General features: G+C 40.8%; 1 protein-coding gene across 2 annotated transcripts in view; it reads left to right on the top strand.

Annotated features, from left to right (window-relative positions):
- Positions 1-808: 808 nt before the first annotated feature.
- Positions 809-16,924, top strand: part of CTDSPL2 (CTD small phosphatase like 2) — a gene marked incomplete at both ends in the record, with an annotated part of 49,921 nt that continues 33,805 nt past the window's right edge. The window contains 4 exons of one of the 2 annotated variants that reach the window (XM_080706736.1): positions 809-994; positions 7,332-7,470; positions 10,408-10,554; positions 14,394-14,609. In XM_080706736.1, the coding sequence (XP_080562862.1) occupies positions 809-994; positions 7,332-7,470; positions 10,408-10,554; positions 14,394-14,609 (688 nt within the window). Of the gene's footprint in view, positions 995-7,331; positions 7,471-10,404; positions 10,555-14,393; positions 14,610-16,924 lie in introns of both variants that reach the window. The other variant, XM_080706735.1, reaches the window with a different exon arrangement.

The raw sequence follows: 16,924 nt of genomic DNA, 5'->3' as shown, positions 1-16,924 counted from the left end.
GTCTGCAAACTGTGATCCTCCTGTCAGCCTCCCAAGTGTGTACCACCAAGCCTGGCTTTATTTTAATTTTTGAGACAGTTTCACAAAGTTGTCTAGACTGGCTTTGAACTTGAAATCCTCCTGCCTCAGCCTCCTGAGTTGATGAGATTATTGGTATGATCCACTGTCCCCCAGATCTCTTTGTTTTGTTTGTGGTCCTGGGGATTGAACACAGGGGGCATTCTACCTCTGAGTTAACACCCCAGCCCTATTTTTAAATTTTTATTTTTGAAACAGGGTATCACTGAGTTGCAAAGGGCCTCACTAAGTATCACAAAGTAGCTCAGGCTGTCTGCAAACTGTGATCCTCCTCTCAGTCTCCCAAATGCTGGGATTACAAGCCTGCACCACAACACCCGGCTTTGGCTGTCTTTTTTAATATTTTACTTTGAAACAACATCTCACTAAGTTGCTGAGAGATCTTGTTAAATTGCTGATGTTAGCCTCAAGTCTGTGATCCTCCTGTCTCAGCCTCCCAAGTACTGGGATTACAGGTGTGTGCCACCATGTCTAGTTTTTGATATTACTCTTTATGTTAGATAATAATATATAATATTTAAGAGGATATTGGGAACATTATTTGGGATAATATATAAAGTAGGAAGCACACTGTCTTTCACTTAAAATGTTAATTTTTTTTTATTTCAGTCCCCTTAGAGAGCTAGACGTTTTTAAATTAATCTTATTTTATAAACTGTGTACATTAGATTGAAATGTAATAACCTTTGTTATTTTTCCCTTATAGTTTTACATGTGGCACCCATAAAACATGAGGCTGAGAACACGGAAAGCTTCTCAGCAGTCAAATCAAATCCACACACAACGCACTGCCAGAGCAAAAAGGAAATACTCAGAGATCGACGATGGCCTGCCTTCTGGAGGAGAAAAGCCACCGAAGAATGAAACCGGCTTATTGTCTTCCATTAAAAAATTCATCAAAGGAAGCACACCCAAGGTAATGGCTTGACCTCAGATGTGCACACACAAAAAGGTGATCATTAGGTTGTTTGCTTTAGGCATGTTTAGGTGAGAAATTGATAAAGCCTATTTTAAGGGAATATCTACATTTTGGCTTTCTCCTCCTCCTCCCTCTTCCTCTCCTTCTCCTTCTCCTCTTCCTCCTCAGTTGAAGATTGAACCTAGGTGCTGTATCACTACTATATCACCAGTCCCTTTTGTTTTTTTAGAGGCAGGGTTTCACTAAATTGTTGAGACAGGCCTTGAACATGGGCTGCTTTTTTTTTTCTTTCTTTCATTTTTTTGCAGTACTGGGGATAGAGCCCAGGGGCATTCTACCTCCGAGCTACACCCCGGCCCTATTATTTGGTCTTTATATTTTTTGAAACAGAGTCTCACTGAGTTGCGTGGGGCCTCGCTAAGTAGCTGAGGCTGTCTGCAAACCGGGATTACAAGTGTGCGCTACCATGCCCGGCTAGATCTTTTTGCCTTTACCACCCCTGTAGTTGAGGTTACAGGTATATACCATGTGCATGGCTGACACAGTCAATTTTGTAGGGAATTTTAACCCAGGGGCATTTTACCTCCTAGCTACACCCCCAGAACTTACTTACTTACTTACTTACTTACTTATTTATTTATTTATTTATTTATTTATTTATTTGGTGGTACTGGGGATGGAACCCTTCTACCTCCAGGCTACACTCCCAGACCTATTTTATATTTTTTTTTATTTGGAAACATGGTCTCTTAAGCCAGCAGGCTGGCTTGGAACCTGCACGATCCTCTTGTCTCTGCCTCCCAAGCGCGGGGATTACAAGCGTGTGCCACCATGCCTAGCTATTTTTAATTTGAAAATGGTCTCAGTAAGTTGCTAGAGCCTTGCTAAGTTGCTGAGAATGGCTTTGAACTTGAATCTTCCTATCTCTGCCTCCCAAGAACTAGGGTTATAGGCTTGTGCCATCTAGCCTGGCGTCTAATGTCATTTTTACAGTGATTCTTGAAATGAGATAATACAAATACGCAAACTTTGTTCTATTTCAAGTTTGTTTTAGATTCCTTATACTCATATATTTTATTGATGGCAATTATCGAAATGACAGCAATGCTTTTTTTACCTGAGAAGAAAATGAATTTACGTGTAAAATAATGAATATGATAAATATGAGCCATGGACTTTATTTTTGTGGCACTAGATTTCAAGTCCAACCTGGGCAATTTATCAAAACTCAGTCTTGCTGGACGTGGTGGCACACGCTTGTAATCCCAGCATTTGGGAGGCTGAGACTGGAGGATCGCGGTTCGCAGACAGCCTCAGCTACTTAGTGAGGCCCTTCGCAACTCAGTGAGACCCGTTTTCAAAATAAAGAATAAAAAATAGGGGCAGGGGGTGTAGCTTGGAGGTCAAATGCCTCTGGGTTCCATTCCCAGACCCGCAAAAAAAAAAAACACCTCAGTCTCGAAATTGCAAATAAAAGGATTAGGGGTGTAGCTCAGTAGTACAGCGCTCCTAGGTTAAATCCCCAGTACAGAAAAAAAGAGCAGGAGGGAGAGCAAACGATGCTTTCTGGGTTCTCCTCTTTATCCCCGCCCACATCCATCTGGAACTTAAAGTTTGATTCTACTCCTGGCCATGTGAGGTCCCGATGTAGGAGAGAGCAGTTGCCCCTATCAAAAGTTCACAGGAACAGAACACTTGCTGTCATTTCAGTTCTGACCATAAACCCTCTTGTCGTTGGTTTGGACAGCAGCTCTATTCATTCCTTCAGTTTGCTGTGCTGGAGATCAAACCTAGGGACACTTTATTACTGAGCTATATAGCCAGCCCTTTTTAATTTTTTTATTTTTATGTATATATGAATGTATTTACTTATTTATTTACTTATTGCAGTACTGGGGATGGATCCCAGAGGCATTCTACCTCTGAGCTACACCCCCCAGCCCTGTTTTAAAGCAGGGTCTTACTAAGTACCTGAAGCTGACCGTGAACCTGTGATCCTCTTGCCTCAGGTCTCACTAAATTATGGGGCCTGACAAATCACTGACATTACAAGCACATACCACTAGGGTGTGTATGTGTATTAAAATGGTAGCTGGACATGGTACTTGGGAGACAGGTGGGTCACACCTTCAAGTCTAGCCTTAGCAATTTAGCAAGACTTTCAAAAAACTTAGCAAAACCTTGCTTCAGAACAAAATATAAAAGGGGTTGGGAGTGTAGCTTGGAGGTAGAGGCATGGGTTCAGTTCCCAGTGAAAAACAGAAAACACACACAATAACCTGCAGTGGGGGTGCTTTTTTTTCCCCTCGTACTGGGATGGAACTAAGGGGCATTCTACCTCTGAGCCATATCCTCAGCCCTATTTTTATTTCTGTATTTGAAATAGGATCTCACTGATTTGCAAAGAGTTTCACTAAGTAGCTGAGGATGTCTTCAAACCACAATCCTCCTGTCTCAGCCTCCCAAATTCTGGGATTTTGAGCATGCACCACCATGCCTGGCTTATAGGAACTCTTTCAACCTGGCAGTTTGCTTTTTTCCTTTGGTGCCCATCTCAGCACCAGCCCTACTGGTTTAAAGCTCCATCTCTCAGGTCTCATTAGCCCTTGTTTTTATTTCCTTGTTTTTAGTACCTTTAATTATGCTGTAAGGTAACATTCCAGTTACTTTTAGCTGCCTGACAGGGATGTCCAAGTTAAGTCATTGTTTTTATTAGTGCCGTTGTTACAAAGTGAAGGAATATTAAGTAATCTGCCATAACATACTCTTCTGTTCCCTCCAGGACCTATTTTTCCCAAGCCTTGTTATTTTTAGTGTTGTATTATGCAGTTTTCAAGTATGTATGTAATTTTTATGTTCTAGTAGCTATACTGAGAAGCTACTTCAAGGGGAAGCTGGAGCTTAGTGTAGTTTAAGCTTTGCTAAATTATTTCTGTTCTTGAAGGATCTTAGAAAGAGAACTCCTATGCTTTCTGGTAATGGAAGTTCCATGTTTGATATGAAACTTCCTGTTCATCATTTTAAAATACAGCAGAATAGAGCCAGGCATAGTGGCACACGCTTGTAATCCTAGCATTTGGGAGGCTGAGACAGGAGGATTGTAGTTTGCCAGCAGCCTCAGCTCTTCAGTGAGGCCTTCAGCAATTTAGTGAGACCTTGTTTCAAAATAAAGAATAAAAAAAATAGGACTGGGAATGTAGCTTAAGAGGTAGAATCCCCCTGGGTTCCATCCCAGTACTGCAAAAATATTAAAAATAAAAATAAATAAAGCCACCAAAATAATAAATGGTAAAAAATTTGAAGAGTTTTTTTGTGGGTTACTGAGGCTTTGCGTTTTGTTGTAACACCAGATTGTTTTGCTGGAGCTATTTAAAATTATGTAAATTGCTGAATAAAAGTAAAATTTCATATTGATTGGGCTGGGTGTGGTGGCACATGCTTATAATCCCTGCGCTTGGGAGGTCTCGACAGGAGGATCGCACAGGTTCGAAGCAAGAGACCCTGTTTCCAAATAAAAATAAAATAGGTCTGGGAGTATAGCCTGGAAGTAGAAGGGTTTCCAAGAACCCAAGTACCACACACACACACACAAAATTATATTGATTATATTTGCAGTAATATCTTTTTTCTATTTTTATCCAAAAAAGAAATAATTTTTGCCATGCATAATACCATGCTTGTTTTAGAAATAATCTAACAATATTTAGCCTTTAGAAAATTTATAGTAAGACAGCCGTGTGGTGGCGCACGCTTGTAATTGCTGCACTTGGGAGGCTGAGACAGGAGGATCACACAGTTGAAGCCAGCCTCAGTTACTTAGTGAGGCTCTAAGTAATTTACTGACCCTGTTTCCAAATAAAGTATAAAATAGGTCTGGGAGTGTAGCCTGGAGGTAGAAAGCCCCTGAGTTCCAACCCCAGTACTACCAAAAAAGAAAAGAAAATGCATAGTAAGCTGAATATAGGGCACACGCTGTAATCCCAGTACTTGGGAGGCTGAGACACGAGGATCGTGGTTTGTGGACATCTTCAGATACTTATGCCCATTGCAACTCAGTGAGAATCTATTTCAAACTAAAGAATAAAAAAATTGGGCTGGGGGTATAGCTCAGAGGCAGAATGCCCCAGGTTTTCACCCCCAGTACCGGGGGGGGGGGGGGTTAATGAGTTTGAACCAGTGATGGAGGCACACACTTATAATCCCAGTACTTGGGAGACTGAGACCAGACAATCACGGGTTCAAAGCCAACCTCAGCAATTTAGTGAAGCTTTCAGCAACTTTAGTGACACTGTGTTTCCAAAGAAAATATAAGGCTGGGTGTGGTGGTGCATGCTTGTAATCCCAGTACTTGGGAGGCTGAAACAGGAGGATCAGGCAAATTCAAAGCCAGCCTCAACTGTTTAGCGAGTAGCGAGGCTCTCAGCAACTTAGTGAGACCCTGTTTCCAAATAAAAAACTATAGCCGGGCGTGGTGGCGCACGCTTGTAATCCCCGCGCTTGGGAGGAGGGGATTACAAGGAGGATCGTGCAGGTTTGAAGCCAGCCTCTCTGGCTTAAGAGACCCTGTTTCCAAATAATAAAGTATAAAAATAGGTCTGGGAGTGTAGCCCGGAGGTAGAAGGGTTTCCAGGAACCCCAGTACCACCAAAAAAAAAAAAAAAAAAAAAACTATTAAAAAAAAATAGGCCTAGGAGTGTAGCCTGGAGGTAGAAAACCCCTGGGTTTCATCCCCAGTACCACAAAAAAAAAAAGAAAGAAAGAAACAAATAAAATATGCCTAGAGAGATAGCCTGTAGGTAGAAAGCTCCCAGGTTCCATCCTCTGTACCACAAAAAAAAAAAAAAAAAAAAAAAGAGTATGCTGGGCGTGGTGGCACATGCTTGTAGTCCCAGTGCTTGGGAGGCTAAGAAAGGAGGATTGCAGTTCATGCACAGCCTCAGTCCACTCCTTAAGCCCTTTGCAACTCAGTTTGACCCTGTTTCATACTAAAGAATAAGAAATAGGGCTGGGGGTGTAACTCAGAGGTAGAACGCCCCTGGGTTCCATCTCCAGTACTGCAAAAAAAAAAAAAAAAAAAATAGAGTATGTATGTTTGAAAATCTAATTCTTAGCAAACAATTGTAGGTACTTATTAGATCAGTAAGGAATTATAGGGCAATATTACTTGTGTAAGTAATGATTTGTATAGTAGATGACTCTATAGGGCAGGGTGTAGCTCTGTCGGACTGCTTAGCAGCACGCAGGAAGCCTTGGGTTCAGTCCGATATTGCAAAGCCTGAGTCATAAATGAAGAAAACCGATTGGGTTACAGTTCAGAAGTTTTTTTGTGTTGTTTTGTTTTGGTTTTTTTTTTTTTTGCGGGTCTGGGTTATTCGACCTCTGAGCTGCACCCCCTGTCCTGTTTTTTTTTTTTTTTTTCTTTCTTTATTTTGAAACAGGGACTCACTAAAGAGCTGAGGCTGTCCACCAACTGCCCTCCTCCGGTCTCAGCCTCCCGACTGCTGGGATTACAAGCGCGCCCACCACGCCCGGCTCAGAAGTATTTTAGTCCGTGATACAGCAAGAATAGTGGAGACTGGTGTCAATGAGCCTGCCTCAGATTAGGCAGTGGTTAGAGAGGTTGTTACAAAGGAGACTTCTTGGTGTTAACTTGGTTTAAATAAGCAGGCTGGTATTGGGGAGGTGACAGTGGCAGGCCCTGTCTTTGACATTATGTAAGCTCTAGCAAGTTTAGGGAGGCTTCTACCTGAGTGCTTTGGGAAATGATCTTTATTCTTTAAAATAGTTTTAAAAATAAGGGGGAAATTGGCTGGAAATTCAGAGCACATTGTACAGTATTTCCATAGCATGCAAAATTTAGGGGAGCCTCAAGAAAGGACCTGAATTGGAGGGACATTGTAATCTAATATATTTATATACTGTAACTGACTTAGTACTCTTAAAAAGCTGTCAAAAGCCAGGCTTGGTGGCGCACGCTTTTAATCCCTGCACTTGGGAGGCGGAGACAGGAGGATGGCGCAGGTTCGAAGCCAGCCTCGCTGGCTTAAGAGACCCTGTTTCCAAATAAAATATAAAATAGGTCTGGGAGTGTAGCCCGGAGCTAGAAGGAGTCCATCCCCAGTACCACCAAAAAGAAAAAAAGAAAGAAAGAAAAAGAAAACGCTGTTAAAATTACCTGGTTTTTTTTTTTTTTTTTAACCACTCTGATATATATTTTATTTTGTTACTCCAGGATATGAAAAATGGGAAAATATATTTTATCATTTTATAAATATAACCAATAAGGCAGAATATGATTGTGCTCAGTGCGTGTTTTTTCCTTTTTTATCTTAAGGAAGAGAGAGAAAATCCTTCGAAGCGAAGTAGAATTGAACGTGATATAGACAATAACTTGATCACATCATCACCAAGAACAGGAGAAAAGCCTAACAAACAGATATCTCGAGTAAGACGGAAAAGTCAAGTAAATGGAGGTTTGTTAATATTTAGATATTGTTTTATTTAGGTATACGAAGAGCTTTTACCTGACATGTTCTTCACCTGTTCTTAAAGATCTACTTTGAGTAATTTTGGTTTTATTTTTATGTTTTGTACAAAATATAATAGCATGACCAGGCATGGTGGCGCACGCTTGTAATCCCAGTGCTTGGGAGGCTGAGACAGGAGGATCGCACAGGTTCGAAGCCAGCCTCAGCTACTTACTTAGTGAGACTCTCAGCAACTTAGTGAGACCCTGTTTCCAAATAAAATATAAAATATGTCTGGGAGTATAGCCCAGAGGTAGAAACCCCTGGGTTCCACCCCCCAGTACCACCAAAAATAAATAAATAAATTAAAAAAATATATATATATAAAATAGTATGAAGTAAATGAAAATTTAACTTTCTAAATATACTTTAATGAATTAAGTAAAGGCAGAGTTAACTAGCTAGCTTGCTTGTTTGCTTGCTTACTTGCTCTAGCTAGCTATCTATTGTACCTAGGGATTGAACCCAGGGGCATTCTACCTCTGAGCTATACCCCAACCCTATTTTATTTTTACTTGGAAACATGGTCTTGCTAAGTTAATGAGAGTCTCACTGCTCTTAAAGTTAACCTCCTTTCTCAGCCTTCCAAGTACTGGATTACAGGCATGTGCTGCCATGACCCGCTGAGTAACTAGCTTTATAGTATCGCTATTTGGAGGCCTTTAAAGTTGTTGCAGTCAGTGCAGGGTTTGTAGCTCAGTGGTAGAACACCCTGGGTTTAATCTCTAGTACCCCCAAATTTTTTTGATTTTATATTTTCCAAATATTTGGGAAAATTTTTATTTACAAGAAACTTACAACCAGTTATTCTTCTTAATCGATCTCAAGTTGTACCTGTCTCCATAAGCTATCTACCTATTTATTTGTCTATTTTTGTGGGCCTCTCGATCAAACCCATGGCAGTGTACAACATGTTACGGTAGTGCCCTGTCACTGCTCTGTTTCCCTAGCCCTAATAATAATTGTTTTATTTTTGGTACTAAGAATTGAACCCAGAGGCATTCTACCTCCAAGTTATATCCCCAACCTGATTTTATTTCTTATTTAGAAACAAGGTCTCACTACACTAAATTGCACAGGGCCTCGCCAAGTTCCCAAGGCTGTCTTTGAACCCGTGATCCTCCTGTCTCAGTGTCCCAAGTACTTGGATTACAAGCATGCGCCACCACAGCCAACTAATTTTTTTTAAATTAATTTTAAACTAGGGATTGAACCCTGAAATGCTCTACCATATAGCTACGTCCTCAATCCTTTGTATTTCTTACTTTGTGATAGAGTCTTGCAAAATTACCAAGGCTGGCATCAAATTTAGGATCTTCTTGCCTTGTCCTAATGAGTAACTTTGAAACTGTGGTCAGCTTCTGCACCATAGGACCCTGGTGCCTCCATTTATTTTAACAGTCCTTTATTAGAAATAGATAGGGTTGAGCCAGGCGTGGTAGCGCATGCTTGTCATCCCTGCCCGCGCCTGGGAGGCAGAGACCAGGATCCGGGTTCATGGCCATCCTCAGCTACTTAGTGAGGCTCTTAGCAGCTTAGTGAGACACTGTTTCCAAACAAAATATAAAATAGGTTTGGGAGTATAGCCTGGAGGTAGAAAAGCCTCCGAGTTCCACCCCCAATACTACCAAAAAAAAAAAGGAAAGAAGCCAGGCGTGGTGGCACATGCTTGTAATCTGAGCATTCGGGAGGCTGAGACCGGAGGATCGCAGTTCGCGGACAGCCTTAGCTACTACTTAGGCCCTCTGCAACTTAGTGAGACCCTTTTTCAAAATAAAGAATGAAAAATAGGGCAGGGAGTGTAGCTCGGAAATCAAATGCCCCTGGGTTCTATCTCCAGACCCGCAAAAAAAAAAAAAAAAAGAAAGAAAGAAATAGATCGGGTGGCTGGGCATAGTGGGGTGCATGTCTGTATTTCAACTACTTGGGACACTCAGCCAGGAGAATCACACATTACAGGCCAGCCTCAACAACTTAATGAGATGCTGTTTCAAAATAAAAGATAAAACCAGGCATCATGGTACACACCTGTAATTCCAGTACTTGGGAGGCTGAGAAAGGAGGATCACAGGTTTGAGGACAGCCTCAACAACCTAGCATGACCCTGTTTCAAAGGAAAAGCTCAGAGGTAGGATGCCCCTGGGTTCAATCCCCAGTACCACAAAAATATATGAATGGATGGATGGATGTGGATGGATGGGGTGGGGATGAAGCTTGGATGTAGAATGCCCTTAGGATCAGTCCCCAGTACCAAAACAAAAAAGAAAACAGGAAGACGTACGTACGTACGTACATACATACATACATAGGAAGGTTCTATGAAGTAGGCAGCATTCAAAAATGTAAACAAAATTGGAATCTTAACATTTGTGTTTTTGATACTAGTAATTCATTTGCTTGCTTACAAAGAATTTTCAGCTAGGTGTGGTGGCACACACCTGTAAGGCCAGCCTCAGCAACCGAGTGAAACCCTATTTCAAAACAAAAATTAGAAAAGATTGGGGGTCTAGCTCAGAGATAGAATGCCACTGGGTTCAGTTTTATCTCCTGTATCAAAAAAAAAAAAAACATTTCAGTTTGTTAAACTAAATTTAAATTTGAATGAAGCCTTTTGGTCTATATAATTATTTAGATATGTCTACTTTGAAAAAAAACTCAGTAAATGTTAGCATTTAAACAGCATTATAAATCCATGATGATCACATGACTTACAAGTGTTTTACCTCAGGATTTCTTTACTAAGGGTTTCTGAACATTAATGCTAATTCATTTTCATAAAATGGTTTCAGGAACAAAAAGTTGTTTTTAAGATGAATTATTTGCAACACATTTCTGAAAGTCAGTTTTTTCTAGAGTGTTACCTTTTTGTTTCTTTTTTAGAAGCTGGTAGTTACGAAATGACAAATCAACACGGGAAGCAAAATGGGAAGTTAGAAGATAACCCCTCCTCCGGCAGCCCTCCAAGGACTACATTGCTGGGGACCATATTTTCTCCCGTCTTCAACTTCTTTTCGCCAGCAAATAAAAATGGTAAGTACAAACCATTTTTATATAGTTAAGTAATACCTATAATTTGAGTTTAAAATATATATGATCTTTCAAGCTTTTTAAAAGGACTTTTAAGGCGGGCATTGTGGCACATGCTTGTAATCCTAGCATTTGGGAGGCTGAGACCTCCTGTTTCAGCTACTTAGTGAGGCCCTTTGCAACTCAGTGAGACCCTGTTTCAAAAAATATAGAATAAAAAAATAGGGCTGGGAGTATAGCTCCAAGGTAGAATGCCTCTGGGATCCATCCCCAGTACCGCCAAAAAAAAAAGAATTTTAAAATTTTTACTGGCCTATTTTGCGAGCATCTTATATTTGTTTTCTAATTTCATTAAAAATAGTTCCAAGCTGGGCATAGTGGCACATGCTTGTAATCTCAGTACCTGGGAGGCTGAGACAGGATTGCAGGTTTGCGGCCAGCCTCAGCTACTTAGTGAGACCCTCTGCAACTTATTGAGAACCTGTTTCAAAATAAAGGACAAAAAATAGGGCTGGGGGTGTAGCTCAGAGGTAGAATGTTCCTGGGTTCCATCTCCAGCACCACACAAAAAATGAATAAACAGTTCCAGCCGGGCCTGGTGCATGCTTGTAAACCCAGTACTTAGGAGGCTGAGATGGCAGGATTGTGGTTCAAGGACAGCCTCAGCTACTTAGTGAGGCCTTCTAAAACTTAGTGAGACCTTTTTTCAAAATAGAGAATAAAAAATAGGGATGAGGGTATAGCTCAAAGGTAGAATGCCCCTGGGTTCCATCCCTATTACCGCAAGACTGCGTCACCACGCCCGGCTTACCTTTTTTATTTGAAAAGGGAATTGTTTTCATTTACTGAAGTAGTAGTCCTGGGGACAGAGTCTTCAAGAGAATAGCAAAGGTTTAGAATGGTTGCTCTGGAGAGTAAGAAAAAGGAGCAGAAGAGACTATCACAAAAGTGCTGATCAGCAAACTATAAGCCTGGTTAAAATTTGGGGGATTTTATTTTTAAATTTTGGATCGTGAATAGTGATGGCCCACGCTTGTGATTTCAGTACTTGGGAAGCTGATACAGAGGAGGATCACAGGTTCAAGGACAGTATCAGCAACTTAGTGAGGTCCTCTGCGACTTAGTGAGACCCTGTTTCAAAATAAAAAAGAATAAAATTTGAGCTGGGGTGTAGTTTGGAGATAGAATGCCACTGGAATGGTTCCCTCGCCAATACCAAAATAATAATAATAATAATAATAATAATAATAATAATAATAATAGTATTGTTTTCGTGTGTGTGTGTGTGTGTGTGTGTGTGTGTGTGTGTGTGTGTGTGTGTGTGAGAGAGAGAGAGACTGGAGGTGGAGCCTAGAGGCTTTCTACCTCCGGGCTATACTCCCAGACCAATTTTCTATCTTATTTGGAAACGGTCTCACTAACTTGCTGAGAGCCTCACTAAGTAGCTGAGGCTGCCTTTGAACCTGTGCGATCCTCCTGTCTCAGCCTCCCAAGTGCGGGGATTACAAGCGTGCCCCACCACGCCCGGCTAGCATTGTTTTCTTATTTTGTGGTATTGGGGATGAAACCCAGGGGCCTTCTAACTCTGGGCTATATTTATAGACCTATTTTACATTTTATTTGGAAACAGGGTCTCACTAAACTGCTGAGAGCCTCACTAAGTAGCTGAGGCTGGCTTCAAACCTTGCGCGATCCTCCTGTCTCAGCCTCCCAAGTACTGGGATCATAGGTGTTTGCCATTACGCCTGGTAACTTTTTAAATTTTGAACAGGATCTCACTAAGTTGTTAAGGCCTCAAGCCTGTGATCTTCCTGTCTCAACCTCCCAAGTACTAGGATTACAGGCACCGGCTTTATTTTATTTTATTTTTTGCAGTGCCAGAGATGGAACCTGCCAGGAGCCTTCTACCTCGAGCTACAACATCAGCCCTATTTTTTCATTTCGAAACGGTCTCGCCGAGTTGCAAAGGACCTCACTAAGTAGCTGAGGCTGTTCTTGAACCAAGATCCTCCTGTCTCAGCCTCCCAAATGCTGGAATTACAAGCATGCACCACCACACGCAGCTCATGAGTCTCTATTTTAAAACAAAACAAAAATCGGGCGCGGGGGGGTGGGTAGTTCAGAGGTAGAATTCCCTAGGTTCAATCTTCCGTACCAAAAATAAATGTAAAAATAAAATGAAATTTGAAAGATTCCTGGAACCGGGCGTGGTGGCGCACGCTTGTAATCCCTGCGCTTGGGAGGCTGAGACAGGAGGATCACATAGGTTCAAAGCCAGCCTCAGCTACTTAGGCTCTCAGCAACTTAGTGAGACCCTGTTTCCAAATAAAATATAAAATGGGTCTGGGAGTATAGCCCAGAAGTAGAAAGCCTCTGGGTTCTACCCCCAGTACCACCAAAAAGAAAGAAAGAAAGAAAGAAAGAAAGAAAGAAAGAAAGAAAGAAAGAAAGAAAGGAAGGAAGATTGATTCCTGGAAAAATAGAGTTGTAATCATTTTTAGTGGAAGAATTGGACAACTTTAATATTTGTTAATGAGATGGGATTTTATTGAGAAATTATTCTTGTAACTTTTAATAAAAAGGTTCTCATGGTTAAAGGAACTTACTTATTCTTGGATAACTATTATCTGGCTGAAAAATTACACTTCTCACAATGGTTAGAATGCTTATATTTGGCCGGGCATAATGGCATATTCTTGCAATCCCTCAGTACTTTGGAGGCTAAGACTGGAAGACCACATATTTGTAGCCAGCCTCAGTTATTTATTGAGACCCTTCTTGACTTAGTGAGACCTTGTTTCATAATAAAGAATAGAAAAATAAGGCTGGGGTGCTGGGTGTGGTGGCACACTTGTAATCCCAGCATTTGGGAGGCTGAGACAGGAGAATCATGGTTTGCAGACAGCCCTCTGCAACTTGATGAGACCTTGTTTTAAAAATAAAGAATAGCGGGGCATGGTGGTGCACACTTGTAATCTCAGTGTTTGGGAGGTTGAGACAGGAGGATCATAGTTTGCAGATAGCTAGGAGGTCGAATACCCCTAGGTTTCATCCCCGGTACTGGCAGCCAGGCGTGGTGGCACACGTTTGTAATCCCAGCATTTGGGAGGCTGAGACAGGAGGATCATGGTTCACAGACAGCCTCAGCTACTTAGTGAGGCCCTGTGCAACTCAGTGAGACCCTGTTCCAAAATAAAGAATAAAAAAGGGCTGGGGGTATAGCTTGGAGGTCAAATGCCCCTGGGTTTCATCCCCAGAACCGCAAAAAAAAAATAATATAATAAAAAATTCCTGGCATATAGTGTGTATTTAATAAATGATACTTGCTTTTCTTTTAGAAAAGTTCTAAATTGGGAATTTTTTTTTGCCATAAATACGTGTTTGTAAATTAAATTATTTGAAACTTAAAAACTTTCTTCATAAATATTCTGTAACGTAAGCCGGGCGTGGTGGCTCACGCTTGTAATTTCAGCACTTGGGAGGCTGAGACAAGAAGATCACACAAGTTTGAGGCCAGCTTCAGCTACTTAGGGAGGCTCTGAGCAACTTAATGAGACCCTGTTTCCAAATAAAATATAAAATAGGTCTGGGAGTATAGCCCAGAGGTAGAAAGCCCCGGGTTCCACCCCCAGGACCACAAAAAATAAATTCTGTAACTTATAGTAGTCTTTGTTACTCACTTTTGAAATGTTTGTAGAAGACTTACTAAACAGTGATAGCCTCATGTTTGTTTATGTGAATTACTAGTCTAAATAAATAAATTGTACAGTGCTGCTTGCATTTAGTTAATTCTAAGTATTTGAGTCCTTAAATGATGATAGTGTACTGAATCCTGATTTCAGGAACGTCAGGATCAGATTCCCCAGGACAGGCCGTGGAAGCCGAAGAGATAGTAAAACAACTTGATATGGAACAAGTGGACGAGATCACTACCAGCACTACTACGTCAGCAAATGGAGCCGCGTACACCAATCAAGCAGTCCAAGTGAGGCCGTCGATAAACAATGGTTTAGAAGAATCGGAAGAAACCGTTAATCGTGATATCCCACCCCTCACAGGTGAACAAAAATGTTTTATACATTTTCATAAATAATTTATAAAAATACAGTATTTCATATTTTCTTTTGGATTCAAATATGTAAGTTTTTCATCCATGAAGCTAAAAAAAAAAGTTAAAATTGGAAATAGAATTTTGTCCTCAAAATGATTAAAATAATTATATGCACTAGTCTTAGACCCTTAAATCTCAGTTCATTCTTTAGAGGCAGTCTCATACCTTCAAATTGTTTCATACATAATTGACGGCCAACCTCCCAAAAGGGACTTCTGTTCTGGATCTCTCTCTGTACCCAGACATTAAGGCCTAACTCGGTATAGTTACATAGTCCTAACATAGTTGTTGTACCTAAGCCAGTTGCCATTGAAGTGTGGAAATACACAAGATAAGGATTTTGTTTTGTTTTTTTCTTCGTCATGAAGAGGGAAACCAGGGGCAGTGTACATCCTAGCTATATTCCCAGCGTTTTTTTTTTTATTTATATATTTTTTGAAGCAGGTTTCACTAAGTTGCTGAGGCTGGCCTAGAACCTATGATCTACCTGTTTCAGATTTCCATGTACTGAGATTACAGGCATGCCAAACTTTTTTTTTTTTTTTTTTTTTTTTTTTTTGCGGGTGTCTGGGGGTGGAATCCAGGGGTATTTGACCTTCATGCTACACCCCCTGCTCTAGTTTTTATTCTTTATTTTGATACTGGGTTTCACTGAGTTGCAGAGGGCCTAAGTAGCTGAGACTGTCCACGAACCACGATCCTCAGGTCTCAGCCTCCTGAATGCTGGGATTAACAAGCGTGTGCTACCATGCCTGGCTCCAAACTTAATTTTTACATTTCTTGAATATTTGTTTGTACTGGAGATTAAATCCTAGAGCATTCTACCTCTGAGCTATACCCCATCCCTATTTATTTTTATTTTAAAACAGGGCCTCATTAAGTTAAAGGCCTTGATAAATTGTTGAGGTTGGCCTCAAACTTGTGATCCTCCTCAGCCTCCCAAGTATTGGGATTACAGATGAGGATCAACATATTTGGCTTATTTCACTCTAAGAATGGTAGAACAAGTCCAAAATTTAAGAATAATGCTGAATCTAATAAGGAAATCAGTAGTACTATGAGCAAGAAGTTCATTTTTTTATAAGTGTGACTTAAAATTGATGGACATTTGGCCTGTATTTTTATGCTAACTATTTGCCCAGGAGATAACCCAATGCATGGTCGAGTAGAAGGTCTTGTTTGATATTTGCTATGTATTTTTGTGCTGTTGTATAATACGTCTTTGTTTTTTCTGACAACTGTGAAGATGGAGAGGGGATTTCTGTAACTTTAATTGTTTCTAGAGGGGAAAAGATAGACTTAGTACAGAAGTCTCATTCATTCATTTATACAGTTTACATTTATGAGAACCTACTTTTTGTGATGGGAACTTTTTCTTTTTGCATTATTGGGTATAGAACCCAGGGGCATTCTACCTCTGAGATGCATCCCCAGCCTTATTTTTTATTCTTTATTTGTGAAACAGGGTCTCACTGAGTTGCAAAGGGCCTCACTAAGTAGTATCTGTGGCTGTCCACGAACCGCGATCCCCCTGTCTCAGTCTCCCAAATGCTGGAATTACAAGCATACACCACTATGCCCATCTTGATGAGAACTATTGATGATAAATAAGATACGTTTTTTGACCGTGAAAAATTCATGATCTAATTGAAAAGCCAAATATATGGAACAATTTCTGTGCAGTGTGACAAATGCTATTAAAAATAAATGAGCAAAATGACATGGTAGCACATTGCAGTTGCTCTGGGACGATGATGAGAATATAGATAGAGGTCAAATTCATCTTAAGAGATGAATATGAAATCGGGCATGGTGGCGCACGTTTGTAATCCCAGCATTTGGGAGGATGAGACAGGAGGATCGCAGTTCATGGCCAGCCTCCGCTAATACTTAGTGACGAGTGACGCCTTTGCAACTCAGTGAGTCCCTGTTTTAAAATAAAGAATAAAGCTGGGCGTCGTGGCGCACACTTGTAAACCCAGCATTAGGGAGGCTGAGACCGGAGGATCGCGGTTCAAGGACAGCTTCAGCTACTTAGTGAGGCTCCCCCCACAACTTAGTAAAAAATAAGGCAGGGGGTGTGGCTCAGAGGTCAAGTGCCCCTGAGTTATATCCCCAGACCCGCAAAAAAAAAAAAAAAAAAAAGAGAGAGAGAAAAGAAAAGAAAAAGTAAAAAGAACTAGGTGTGGTGGTACTCAGGAGGCTGATAAAGGAGGATTTAAGATTTCAGCCAGCCTCAGCACCTTCGTGAGGCTCTTTACA

This window comes from Muscardinus avellanarius (genome assembly GCF_963383645.1).
Source record: "Muscardinus avellanarius genome assembly, chromosome: 12".
NCBI lineage: Eukaryota > Metazoa > Chordata > Mammalia > Rodentia > Gliridae > Muscardinus > Muscardinus avellanarius.
This window is presented reverse-complemented; position numbering and strand designations above follow the sequence as displayed.